The sequence below is a fragment of the Martes martes genome (assembly GCF_963455335.1).
Source record: "Martes martes genome assembly, chromosome: 2".
Classification (NCBI taxonomy): Eukaryota; Metazoa; Chordata; class Mammalia; order Carnivora; family Mustelidae; genus Martes; species Martes martes.
In genome coordinates this window covers 81,861,691-81,875,082 of record NC_137889.1, presented here as the reverse complement: position 1 = coordinate 81,875,082, position 13,392 = coordinate 81,861,691, and the positions used below count along the sequence as shown (strand labels likewise).

The 13,392-nt window shown below is 32.8% G+C and overlaps 1 protein-coding gene across 1 annotated transcript in view; it reads left to right on the top strand.

Moving 5' to 3' along the window:
* Positions 1 to 13,392, top strand: part of GLRB (glycine receptor beta) — a 92,224-nt gene that overhangs the window by 51,132 nt on the left and 27,700 nt on the right. The window contains exons 4-6 of the mRNA XM_080796894.1: positions 7,371 to 7,600; positions 7,846 to 7,928; positions 9,537 to 9,677. Of these exons, the coding sequence (XP_080653020.1) occupies positions 7,371 to 7,600; positions 7,846 to 7,928; positions 9,537 to 9,677 (454 nt within the window). The remainder of the gene's footprint in view (positions 1 to 7,370; positions 7,601 to 7,845; positions 7,929 to 9,536; positions 9,678 to 13,392) is intronic.

Genomic DNA, 13,392 nt, shown 5'->3' with positions numbered 1-13,392 from the left:
TCTCATATATCCCCTATGCCCCCTACCCATGACCTCCCCCACTATCATCCTCTGCATCAAAGGGGTGCATTTGTTGCAATCAGTGAACCTACAATAGCACATCATCAACCAAAGTCTGTAGATTACATTAGGGTTTGCTCTTGTTGTTCATTTTATGGGTTTTGACAAATGTTTGAACATATTTACCCAGTTATAATTTCATATAGAAGAATTTCACTATGCTAAACGTCCTCTGTGTTCTACCTGTTCATCTCTCCCTCCCCTATAATCCTTGGCAACCACTGATTGATTGATTGATTGATTGAATGATTTTTACTGTATCCAAGTTTTGCCTTTTCCAGAATGTCATATAGTTGAAATCATGCAGGATATAGCCTTTTCAGATTGGCTTCTTTTACTTACTGGCATGTATTTAAGGTTCCTGCGTGTATTTTTATGGCTTGACAGCTCATTTCTTTTTCTTGCTGACTCATATTCTTTTGTCTGGATGTACCACAGTTTCTCCATTCACCCACTGAAGGACATCTTGGTTGCTTCCAAGTTTAAGCAATTATGAATACAGTTGCTACAAACATGGATGTGCAGGTTTTTGTGTAAGGTTTTAGTCCCTTTGGGTAAAAAAACAAGGAGTGCAGTGTTGTAACAATATATTTAGTTTTGTAAGAAACTTCCAAACTGTCTTCCAAAGTGGATGTACCATTTTCATTTCCACCATCAGTGAATGAGAGTGCCTTTTGCCCCATATTCTCATTTGCATTTGGTGTTGTCAGTGTGATGGGTTTGGCCCTTTCTGATCATTGTGTAATTGGTATCTCATTGTTTTAATTGTTTAATTTGCATCTCTCTAATGACATATGAAGTGGAATGTCTTTTCATAGGTTTATTTGCCATCAGTATATCTTCTTTGGTGAAGTGTCTGTTAAGATCTTTGGCCCATTTTTTTAATGGGGTTGTTTGTATTCTTATTGTTACATTTTAGGAGTCCTTTGTGTATTTCTTCTTGGTCTTGACTTTAACTAGTGTCTTTCTCCTGGCCACTCCCAAACCTCTGTCTCATGCTCTGGACTCCTTTTAGTACTGATCTTGATTATTTCTGCTACTTTATGTTTCTTGGTATTCAGTGATTCTTTTGTATTGCTGATGAAACACTTGAGAAACAGTGATTTTTGCCTGCTACTTTAGTCCTGCCCTTCCCTAATATCACCACCTGTCAAAATTCTGCCAACTCTTAGAGAACTCCTCAGACTCACTTTCTGCAGGATTTCCTGAACTGTGTCTGTAGTGATCATTTATTCTCTCAGTAAGTGCTGTCACCCCTAGGATCCTTACCATTTATTCCCTTACTTGTTTAATCATCACTTCCTGTTTGACTTATCATATGGTTTCACTTATTTGTGGAACATAAAGAATAGCATGGAGGACACTAGGAGGAAGGAAAAACGAAGGGGGAGAAATTGGAGTGGGAGATGAACCATGAGAGACTATGAACTCCGGGAAACAAACGGAGAATTTTAGAAGGGAGGGTGGGTAGGAGGATGAGTGAGCCTGGTGATAGGTATTAAGGAGGGCATGGATTTCATGGAACCCTGGGTGTTATACACAAACAATGAATCATGGAGCACCACATCAAAAACTAATGATGTGGGGCGCCTGGGTGGCTCAGTGAGTTAAAGCCTCTGCCTTCGGCTCAGGTCATGATCCCAGCGTCCTGGGATCGAGCCCTGCATCGGGCTCTCTGCTCAGCAGGGAGCTTGCTTCCCCCTCTCTCTCTCTGCCTGCCTCTCTGCCTACTTGTGATCTGTCTGTCAAATAAATAAAATAAAATCTTAAAAAAAAAACCAAAAAAAAAAAAAAAAAACTAATGATGTACTGTGTGGTGACTAACATAACACAATTTAAAAAAAAATCACTTCCTGAGGGTATGGCCCTCAAATTTTTATCTCTCTCAGACTGGTAGCTCAGACCTTCAAACATAGAAAGCGCTTAATGAATTACTATTTAATGAATGAAAAAATGAAGGAAGAAATGAATGTTTAACCTAGCGAAGTAAAAAGGTTAACTGAGTCTCTTTTGTAATCACTGAATTTAGTCTTGAACAGAAAAACCAATAGATGTTTTATTTTGTTAGTCAATAAAACAAACTTGCAATTGTTAGTCGATGTATCTTAAGTCTTTGAAATCTGAATATTAGATTGATCAGATATTAATAATTCATATTAATAATCAGAAATTGCCTTGTTTTCTAGTACTATATTATATTCATCTTTTTATAACCAGCTACTGACATAGTCTTCACATCTGTTACCCAAAAAACATTTTTAAAAATCTTTTAAAGAATAGAATTAAAATCAGTTTTGATGTTCAGTAACCAGTTGAAACTTTCAGGTAGAATCTTTGTAACTATAGAAAAGGAATGCTGTCAGTGATAGTTGTGAACCTTTTCAAAGTGGTGATAATAACTATAATGGTAATAAAGTTAATAATACATATAATTAATTAGTTAACTTTTCAGTACTCTCTTTGTTCCAGGTTTCATGCTTTAGGTACAACCTTTCATTTGATTCTTGTGAATAATTGAGGATTAATTTTATTGATGAATTTAAAGCTCAGAGAAGTTAAGTGACTAGCCTTAGGGCACATAATAGGACATAATTCAGACCCACATTTGTCTAATTGTCCTGTCTTCAAGTCTCAGTGTAGTTGTCAGTTCACTTTGTTACTTTTAACTAATCCTGAGTCTACATGCCCCATAGCAATCTATTTCCATTTTCAGAGTCTTTTTCAAATTGTTTTATATTTGACTGATTGTCAATGTAACTAACAATTATTTCTTTGAAGTCTGAGAGTACTCACAGTGTGTCCTTAGTATCTAGAGCATGGAAAGGAATATATGGTTAGTAAATAATTTTTGAATTGAATGAGTGAGCCAACCCATCACCTAGAGATTTAGGAGGAATTTAAATAAACATTTTTGGGAAGTAAAAAATCTAGCTACTCTGTAGCTAGATTCTTAAAGATGTTTAATGGAAAGGAAACTGACATTTATATAGCGGGTACTATATTAATCTTTTATATTGAGCATTTTATTGAATTATCACATTAGGAATTAAGATTCTTATTTTTTTATGTTAAAAATTGAGCTCAGACAGTTTAAGAAACTTGCTCAGAGTCAAAGCTATAAGATTCAGAGCTGAAACTTGAGTGAGAAACTTTGTATTTCCAAGTCCATGTTGACTCCATTTTATTAGACTCTATAATTTGATTAGTATAACTATAAAAAATTACTTATGATGATAGGTAGAATTTTAAAAAGGGATGGCATTAAAACATTCTTATATAATTTGTAATTTTGTAATTTTTCCCACAGATAGGTTTTGTTTTGTCAAAGCCTTTGATACTATGTAGAGCCACGCTGGGCTTTAACCAGCTTTTGGCTGGTTAAAATGTTTCGAACTTAATAACTGATATAAAGATAGAAGCGTTATAAAAATATTTTTGGATTGATGGAAACACTGATTAGACTTCAAGAAGGATTTAGAAGAATGAACTTCACATGGGGAAGCACCATTCGAATTACTTTAAAATTTTAAAAGATTAATAACTTTGCTGTATAATTTTAGATGAGTTACCCATACAATTTTTGGAGATAGAATTGTGGAATATAGAATAATGTTCCCCAAAGAATGTGTGTATGTATGGAGATTTTAAGGAGAATTCAGTAGTAATTCTGGGGTAATTTCTAAATTTCTACCCCAGACATAACAAGGTGGCTTATTTTTAATTATGCAAAACATGCCCAAGTTAAAGCTTAGAATGGCTTTAACTCCTGTCAGATATTTTGAGTATTGTTATAAAATATCGATATGTCATTGGAAATTAATTACTACAATGTAAACTGGCATACATTCCAAATTTCATCTAAAGAATACCAATAGGTCTTAATATCTGTATCTCTAAACATAGAGCTAACATTCTATTAAAATATGAAAACCTAATTTTAGACTAAAATAAAGCATCCTGATTCTAAAAGCCACATTGGCAAAGTTTCTGGGAAGTGGCATCCAAACAATGCTGACACATTCTTGTCAAGAATATGACAATCCAGGGTGCCTGGGTGGCTCCGTCGATTAAGGGTCTGTCTTCGGCTCGGGTCATGATCCCACGGTCCTGTGATAGAGTCCTGCATCAGGCTCCTTGCTTGGTGTGGAGCCTGCTTCTTCCTCTCCCTCTCCCTGCTACTCCATCTGCTTGTGCGCTCTCTCTCTCTTTCTCTCTGTGTCAAATAAATAAATATTCTTTAAAAAAAAATGACAATCCCTCAACTGTTATTTTACTTTTGACTCATCTGCATTTCTGTCAAGCGTTTTAGGTGTATCATAATAACAAAAAATGCAAGGTAATAATTGAAATAGGACTAAATGTGCAAGAGCCATGCAGTGATAGTCATACAAGGATATGAGAGAGAAATTATTAATTCAACTGGCTATAGAATTTAGTCTTCAGTGTCGTAGTTGCCAGGCTAAAAGAAAAACATGATACGATAGTTCAGTCTTGCTTTCCTGTAATACGAAGCATATAAGAGAATCAGGAAAGTATTTTTAGTATAAACTCTGAGGAATAGATTTATTTTTGCAAAGCCTTAGACTAAATATTCCTAGCACATAGTAAATACCTAAATAGTTGTATTATAGTTATATATGTATAAACAAATGAAAAATTACATAAAGAAGAACTTACCTTGTGTATTTTCATGTGATGGTCATTGACCAAAATAAGGAGTCATGGCTTTAATACTGTGTTTACAGATACATAGCAACATCATCTGGTTATTTTTCATACTAATCCTTGCAAACAAGTTAAGGATGTATATTTTATCATGACATTGTGAATGCACATTTTAAATATGGAAGTTTAAAGATGTAGTTTTTGATGATATACCTTTTGATACGACAGTACATAGAGAAGGTAATAAAATAGCTTTAGTGTACCTAATTTTAGAATGCTGATAATTTAAGCAGGTCATTCCAAAGAAGCTTTTTAGCAAATAATTTAAAGTTGAATACTGTTAAGTGTTCAAAGTAGTGTCAAGTGTATGTCAACTATGTGCTTTAGCTAAGGTAATGTAATTGGTGTCTTATTAGAAAATTAAACCCCAGGGCACCTGGGTGGCCCAGTGGGTTCAGCGTTGGAGGTTTGGTTTTGGCTCCGGTCATGATCTCAGGGTCGTGGGATGGAGCCCCACGTCGGACTCTATGCTCAGCAGGGAGTCTACTTGAGATTCTCTCTCTTCTTCCCCCTGCCCCTCCTTGTGTGCTCTCTCTCTGTCTCTCAAATAAATCTTTTTTCGAAAAAAGAAAGTAATTGAACCTAATATGTATTCTTTTTAAAGGGGAGGGCCATGCATGTTTGCCTGGAATGGAAAAATCTTGCATCAGGAAGCAAGATGAGGTCTTCTGGAAGTCTCACCATGTGATGTAGATAAGCCTTTGTCTTGGACGCGTCTGAGTTAGTTCTTTTTGTCATAATCACTGTCAGATGTGAAGCAATTAAGTCCCATAATGAGTTTTAAGATAGTTGTATATTTTGACAGTTCATGTAGTTGTACAATGCAGCTCTTTATTTTCCAGAGTTCTAGGCCTCCTTTATTCCCTCCTTAATTCCATGTTCATTTGATTAGAAAGATGTTATCTTTTTTTATCAGTGCTGCAGATACGTTCAGTGCCAGCTTATATAATCTTTAATTTATTTGACTTTGGTCCTCTAGTATCATCTGCATATGATTTTTAAGAATCGATTTGTATTATACATGTTGAAATTTTTTTTATAAATCTTAAGTTTAGAGTACCTATGAGATGTAGGTAGTTTAAATTTTATTTCACTATCTGTACTTCAGTATGTGGATGTCATTACTATGTACCTTTCCCTTCTACAATTATTACACAGAGTCTGAAGATCATGTGAGAAAGTAAATTTTCCAAGCTTTTTTACTGGGACAGTTACTGCTCCTTGATTATGTTTTACTTTATATGTTATACATATATAAAACATGTACACTTAGGTTTCATAGAAATCTATTCTTATTACTTAATAAAAGTTGATCTATAACCTCTTCCTAGTTACTTATTTAGATTTTGATTTGAAGTTTAAGATTTTAATTCATTTTCATCATGTTGGAAGGCTATGGATAGACAGTATTTTGTGAATTTTGAATGACTGAAAGCAAGGAAGCTGAAGCCCAAAACAGTTTTTACCTTGAGCACTTCTGTGCATGTTCTGAGTACAGTATGTAAAATTAAAATCAAAAGGCCTGAGCACCATGCTCAGTGCTAAGTATGTATATGCTAACAATCTGATTTGTGGCAGAACCCCATTTCACTGGTGATATAAAATGTATTAAGCTACTAAACATGTTTCTAGGTTCACATATTCTTAAGATCTATGTCTTGACATAATTCAATTTTTACAAAGTTTTAAAATGAGTATTTTTGAAGATAGACAAAAAACTGAAGTAAAATGGCCAGCTATTTAGTGGATTTCAAAACATTTTCCTTCTTATTTAAATAAACATAACTCAGGGGCGCCTGGGTGGCTCAGTGGGTTAAAGCCTCTGTCTTCGGCTCAGGTTGTGATCCCAGGGTCCTGGGATCGAGCCCCGCATCGGGCTCTCTGCTCAGCAGGGAGCCTGCTTCCCTCTCTCTCTGCCTGCCTCTCTGCCTGCTTGTGATCTCTGTCAAATAAATAAATAAAATCTTAAAAAAAATAAATAAATGTAACTCAAATTTTGATATACTTAATCTGTTTTGCATGATGCAAGTCTCATTTGACTATCTCACATTCTCTCTACAATCATATACACATATGAGTAGTCAAGAATAGTTTATCTTTTCCTTCTTACATATATGTGGATAAGTATGTGTGTTATAGACATATATACATGTTATATATTGTTTTTATAGCTTGCTACTTAGTAAAAGGCAAGTAGAAATATTTTCCCTTGGCTTCTTATCTATTTTTAATTAAATTTTATTCTACTTTTTTGGGGGAAGAATGACAATATTTAGTAATCTCATGTTTTTATGATAATACCACTTAACCAACTGGCATAACTGGTATTAGTAAAAAGGTGAAGCAATTATTAGTAAAGTTATATTTTGATATTAGAGCTAGCAAGTGCTAAGGAAATTTCTGTAAAGTTATTAAATAGACACAATGGTGTCTTTATATTTAGTGACCAAGCTGTTTTGATCTTGTTTGATGGGGGGAGAATAAAAATATCTGTGCTGCTTATCACTGAAGCTCTTTTTATTCTGGTGCTGAATATATTCTTTCAAATAGCAGTAAACACACACATGCACACAATTTTTTTTCAGGACTATAGAGTTAACATCTTCTTGAGACAGAAATGGAATGATCCCAGGCTGAAGCTCCCTAGTGATTTTCGGGGCTCGGACGCACTGACGGTGGATCCCACAATGTACAAATGTCTATGGAAACCTGACTTATTTTTTGCAAATGAAAAAAGTGCCAATTTTCATGATGTGACCCAGGAAAATATCCTTCTTTTTATTTTTCGTGATGGAGATGTTCTTGTCAGCATGAGGTACTCTTTAATATTTGTACAGCCAAATATATATATATATAAATTTATATATTTATATATTTTTATATATATTTATATATATATTTATATCTATATATATTTATATATATCTATATATATTTATATATAGATATATTTATATTTATATATATTTATATCTACATATAAATATATATATATAAAAATTCAGATTATCACAGACAAACACATTAAGTGACTTCTAAGACCTCTGTTTCTACTTTCAGGTTATCTATTACTCTTTCATGCCCTTTGGACTTGACCTTGTTTCCCATGGATACACAACGTTGCAAGATGCAACTGGAGAGCTGTATGTAAATGAGACCCTAAGTGACTATAGGAATACAAATTCTTAAAATCTCTAATCAATACATTCTACTAATCTCTTAGATAACAATGGTCAAACTAATGCTTTTTATTATAAATAGTCAGTAGAATAATTTATTTGGGAAAATTGTTATTTTTTTACTGGAATAGTTACTAAGATAGACACATCTTTTGGGTGCAAGGTTTTGCTTTCAGTTTATGTAGGTGTACACTTCTAAATTGTTCCAACTGCCATCATCATTTGGATTGATAATATAAATAAAGTAAAGGAGAAAACCATATCTTAATAACTGTTCTATTGTTAAAGCCACGTGTTCAGTTCAGAAAATTTGAAAATATTAAACAGCACCTAAATCCTACCAAATAGTCATTTTCTGTGGATTGTCTAAAAAGTTTTTTTTTTTTGCAAAATTGGGATTTTTGTGTTTCTATGATCATATTTTTTTTACTTCATGAAAGATATACCACATTAAGGTATAAGGTATATTAACTGAAATAATTATTGAATAATTATCTTTAAAATATATCAATTAATTTGCTAATCATGCTTATCTTTTGAAAATAAAAGTAGGACATAAAACTTGAAAAACTAACACTAAAATAAGGAAGCCTTAGCCTGAAGACCTATATTCAGCAAAAAAATAAAGAATAGCTTTCAGCAAAAAAATAAAGAATAGCCTTGTAAAATATCTTATATATATACTTGCTAGATGATATGCTTTAAAGTTACTTTGTGGTTATCTGCTGTTTAAAAAAAAATTTACTGAAGCTGGAACCTAAATTTGAACAATCTCTACTGCTTTCTAAGTATAAATTGAGATTTTGCAGATGTAAATGTATGTATGTATGTATGTTTTTGTGTGTTGTATCTATTTATGCTGTGTTAATATGTATTTGTGTAAAAAATTCCAACTGGGTATTTATATTCAGATCTATTGTCAGATTTACTGAAGTATTGCTTTGAAAAATCCAAATACTTATAGTTGAATGTTAGGCTATGATATGCTGTAAAACCCCATAGGATCCTTGAGTTGTAGCCGTATTACCTAAACCCAAAATATGTGCTTTCGCATTTAATAATAATGTCCATTCGAGAGACTGTTTTCCTGCTTTCCTGTGCAATGTAACTCCCTTAGGGAAGTTTGTAATTATTTCTTCAAAAATATAAGTGATTTGTGCTTAAGGTTTTTTTTTTTAAATTTTCAGATAGCATATTGTATAATTGTGAAATGAGTCTATTCTGAATATGTTCAGAAAACTAGTATGACTTATTTATTACTTTTTATTGATGACAGCTCTGAATTCTGACATAGCAAAGTATGCTACTATATAGGAGGCAGTGAGATTGTAACTATTTACCATATGCTCATTGTTTTAGCTTGTTCTGCTTTTAAGCCAATTATCTGTAAATTTGTGCTACTGTTTTCATTGATAGCCATAGATTTTATCTCTGCATTTTTAACAGGAGTTTCATAGAAGAATGGCCTGTTAGTTTACCATTTATGTGTGTAATAATTGGATTATTAAAATATTAAGAAAGTATTAATTACATTTCAAACTAATATTTTTATTTATTTGCTTTTGTTTACAGTTGGCTACACAACTGATGATTTACGATTTATCTGGCAGTCAGGGGATCCTGTTCAGTTAGAAAAAATCGCCTTGCCTCAGTTTGATATTAAAAAGGAAGATATCGAATATGGCAACTGTACAAAATACTATAAAGGCACTGGTAAGTAATATTCTTCGGATTAAACAAAACTAAGTCCTGTTTCAAAGGTTTGTTTCAATTTTAACATATGCCAGGAACAGAATAGAAGAAAATTAGTTAAAAAGTGAGTTCAGTATTTACAAGTAGTTTATCTTTACCTTCATATATTTAAATCTTTCATAAAATGACATTCACTAAAGTTCTTAAAAATGTTTATTACTACATAGTTTTGCTTTTATGTAACTCTACATAACAAGAGGTTTTCAATTTTTTATTTTAGTATTATGAACTCTCCCAGGCAATAGTTTTCTTAGGTGTTGCCAAGAAACTATTTTTCTGGCAAGTTTCAGTTTGGGACCAAACATCATGGATTTGATGAATGTAGTCTATACACATTTGTCTCCTGTCTTTTAGGTAGGTTTAGATGTTGTTTGACCCATATTCTTAGTTATTGAAAGCACCTATCTTTATGCGGCGCAGGAAGCGGTAAGTGTGGAGAATAACTGGACATCAGTAAATATTCTCTGTATAATATTGTTGGCCTAGGTTATGGAACAGCTAATTGTGAAAAGCACAACAAATTAACCTCATTCATTACATTACCTCAAGCTTTGCAGAAATGAAAATATACCCACTAATCAATACTTTAATAATATGATTCATACTCAACATTTGAGTCACAACTGACAGTTATAGTTATTGAGGGTTTTAAGTTATTAAATATAATGGTTTTTCCTATAGTAATATACATAAAAGGCTGATTGAATTTTGCTCATTTTCAAACTAATCATTTCAATTTTGAATTATGCAATTCTAATTTTCTACGAGGAAGTAAACAAAGATATGACAAAGGTGTTCAGAAATAGATATAATTAGGAGCATCTGGGTGGTTCAGTTGGTTAAGCGCCTAACACTTGATTTTGGTTAGGATCCTGAGATCAAGGTGTTGTAGAACTCTGTACTCAGGAGGGAGTCGGCTTGAGACTCTCTCTGTCCACCCCACACAACGCAAGGCTGCTCTTTCACTCTCCCTCTCTAAAATAAATAAATAAATCTTAAAATATATGAGAGAGAAATAGATATAGTTTAATGTATTGCAACATTTATGTTGACTTGCAAAAATAAAAATGTACAGTGTAATTGTGTAGAATTCGGAGAGATCAGATGTTTGAGTTTATAATGCTGCCATCATGGCATCATTAAAGACAAAATATAATACGAAAAAAGGCAGAGTGAACTTTGGCACATTTACAGTGCTACAGTAAATGCAACACCTAGGCAACTTGGGGATAAAGTTGGTTTAAGTATCTGTTGTCATTGACATTCACATAATTTAATGGATTATGTAGCATTTATCTATAAATAACTCCTTCTGTTATAGAGTTTATAGTATATTAGAACAAGAGAGATAAAAAACACATACACTGCTAAAAGAAATTATAAAAGTTTTTAAAAAGGAAAACCTGAGAACTCTTAAAAAATTTAACCATCAAAACACTCATGCATCGTATATACATGGGCTTTTAGTGATCTTATTGACAGTTCTGAACCAGTTCCTTTATTTAACACAGAAAATAACTGAGGAGCAGAGTGATTGAGGGACTTATTGAATGTTGCAGGCAAATTAATGTCAGCTGCTGCACAAAGAACTGTACTCCTTTTCTCTGTACTCACTCAAATTAAGGAAATGGACTACAGTGTTTAGAAACTTTGACAGGTCACCTAGTAATGAAAAAAAAAATAGCTTGAAAGCCAAGGACAATCCTTTTGGGATTGTTGTGTAGAAACACATATTTAGTAGATAGCTTTTGGATTTCTTGCTGTATGTTAGGCATTATTTTAAGTGCTCTGCAGAAACTCTATTTTAATTCTCACAACCACCCTACGGACTCAGTACTTTTATCTTCCCTTTTTTACATGTTAGGGTAATAGACCAAAGACACTTACCCAAGTCATACTGTTACTTAGTGATGACTGGAATAGTGAGTCTGACTTTGCTATGCTACCTGTGAAGTCAGTCCTCCTACACTTTGCAAGTAGTTATCCACATCTAGATTATATGGTTAACATTTCAAAATGAATACGCTCGAAATTGTTTTGAGAAATTTGAAATGACCCTATTGAAGCTTTAAACTTTGTCTAAAGATGAAAATAAAGCTAGTAATTTTATTTCTGATTTTATGTAATAGCATAAAATTATGAGATAACATTGAAAATCCTGGGGGTGCTTATTTTTTTACCTTTAAGCTCTACATCTAAAAACCTTCATTTGGGGATGCAACACGGAATAAAGGAGACATCTCTGCCTTTTTATAGATCTGTATTCTAATATGGTACACACATAAAATAGGATTCATTTTTATGCCTGAGGGGTTGCTCAAGATTATAAACACGAAAGGTTTTTGTGGTCCTTTTTGAGCTATTTTAAGTGAGTTGCTGATCTCTCATTAGCTACAGAAAATAACGATAAAAGAACTTATGTCTAACATAATGATAATTGTCACTTACTGTGTTTCAGTAAGCATGTGTTATCAGTGTTTACATGAATCATCATATGAATATAAGTAAAACATTTTAATATTTGGATAATATTTAGATATGAATTTATAAATATGGAAACTTCTAAATATATGAATGCCTAATATGTAAAATAGTGAAAAAGATATAGGCAGCAACATTTATAAAATGATGGACAGTATTTTCTTTAACTAGTATAGAAATAATCAGAAATGATGATTTGGCTTTAACTTTATTAAAAATTACAGATTTTATAATTATGGATGTTACAAAGGTGGAGAAATGGGATAGGAAAACAAGTATACAGAAATACTTAAATTGAAAGCCTCAGTGAATAATAGTGAAATAAAACCTCACAGGAAATAGAAAGTAAATTGAATTTGCCAATGAACATTTATATCAATTAGCTGCCCACCTGCCTCTCATAAATGTAACAGTACTAGAAAAAGATCAAAAAAGATCAAGAAATGTTTCTCATAAAAGTTTATGGAGCAAATCACTATTATATACAAGCATATATTTTATTGTCAAATTTATCCCAGTCCTGGGAAGCTCCCCTAGTGGGTGCCTTCATAAAAGGAGGGGGTGGAAACTGGCTTCAGACTATAGGAGTCCTGTTATTTAGGCTGTCATTTAAATATGGTGGGATGGAATGCAAAATTCATTTTAAAGTGAACAACCCTATAGTAAGTTGTTGTAATATTTGTGACAATTTAGGCTACCTAAAAATATGCAGTAAACGCATACTTGTTCTCTCTCTCACAGGCACTAAGTACACATAAAATGAACTTGAGTAAGTGATGCTATTGCAAAGCCAGGTACTTCAGAACCACTTTTAGGAGGTTCCGTGAGTCTCTTAGTTGCGGAAAATTGGAATTATAAAAGATTCTATTTTGGAAATTTTGCACATGATTTTTAGTTAGAAACATGTTCTTGTTATGCAGGCAGGAAGTTAAGATGAGTGGTGGGAAGACACAAGGGAGGGAGTTTTCATTGTTTGACCTCTTGTATCTTTTAAAAACCTGTGAATAATTTAAATTGATTTTCTACTTTTAATGTACTTAAAAGAAAAAGACAAACATGCTGTGTTTTGTTTGTTTGTTTTGTTTTGTTTTGTTTTATATAATTTGGAAACATTTGGCATAATTAGAACTTACTTCAGTTCCGTCAGTTCTTTATTTTTGTTACACGTTAACCCCAATATTCTTCTAATCTCTCA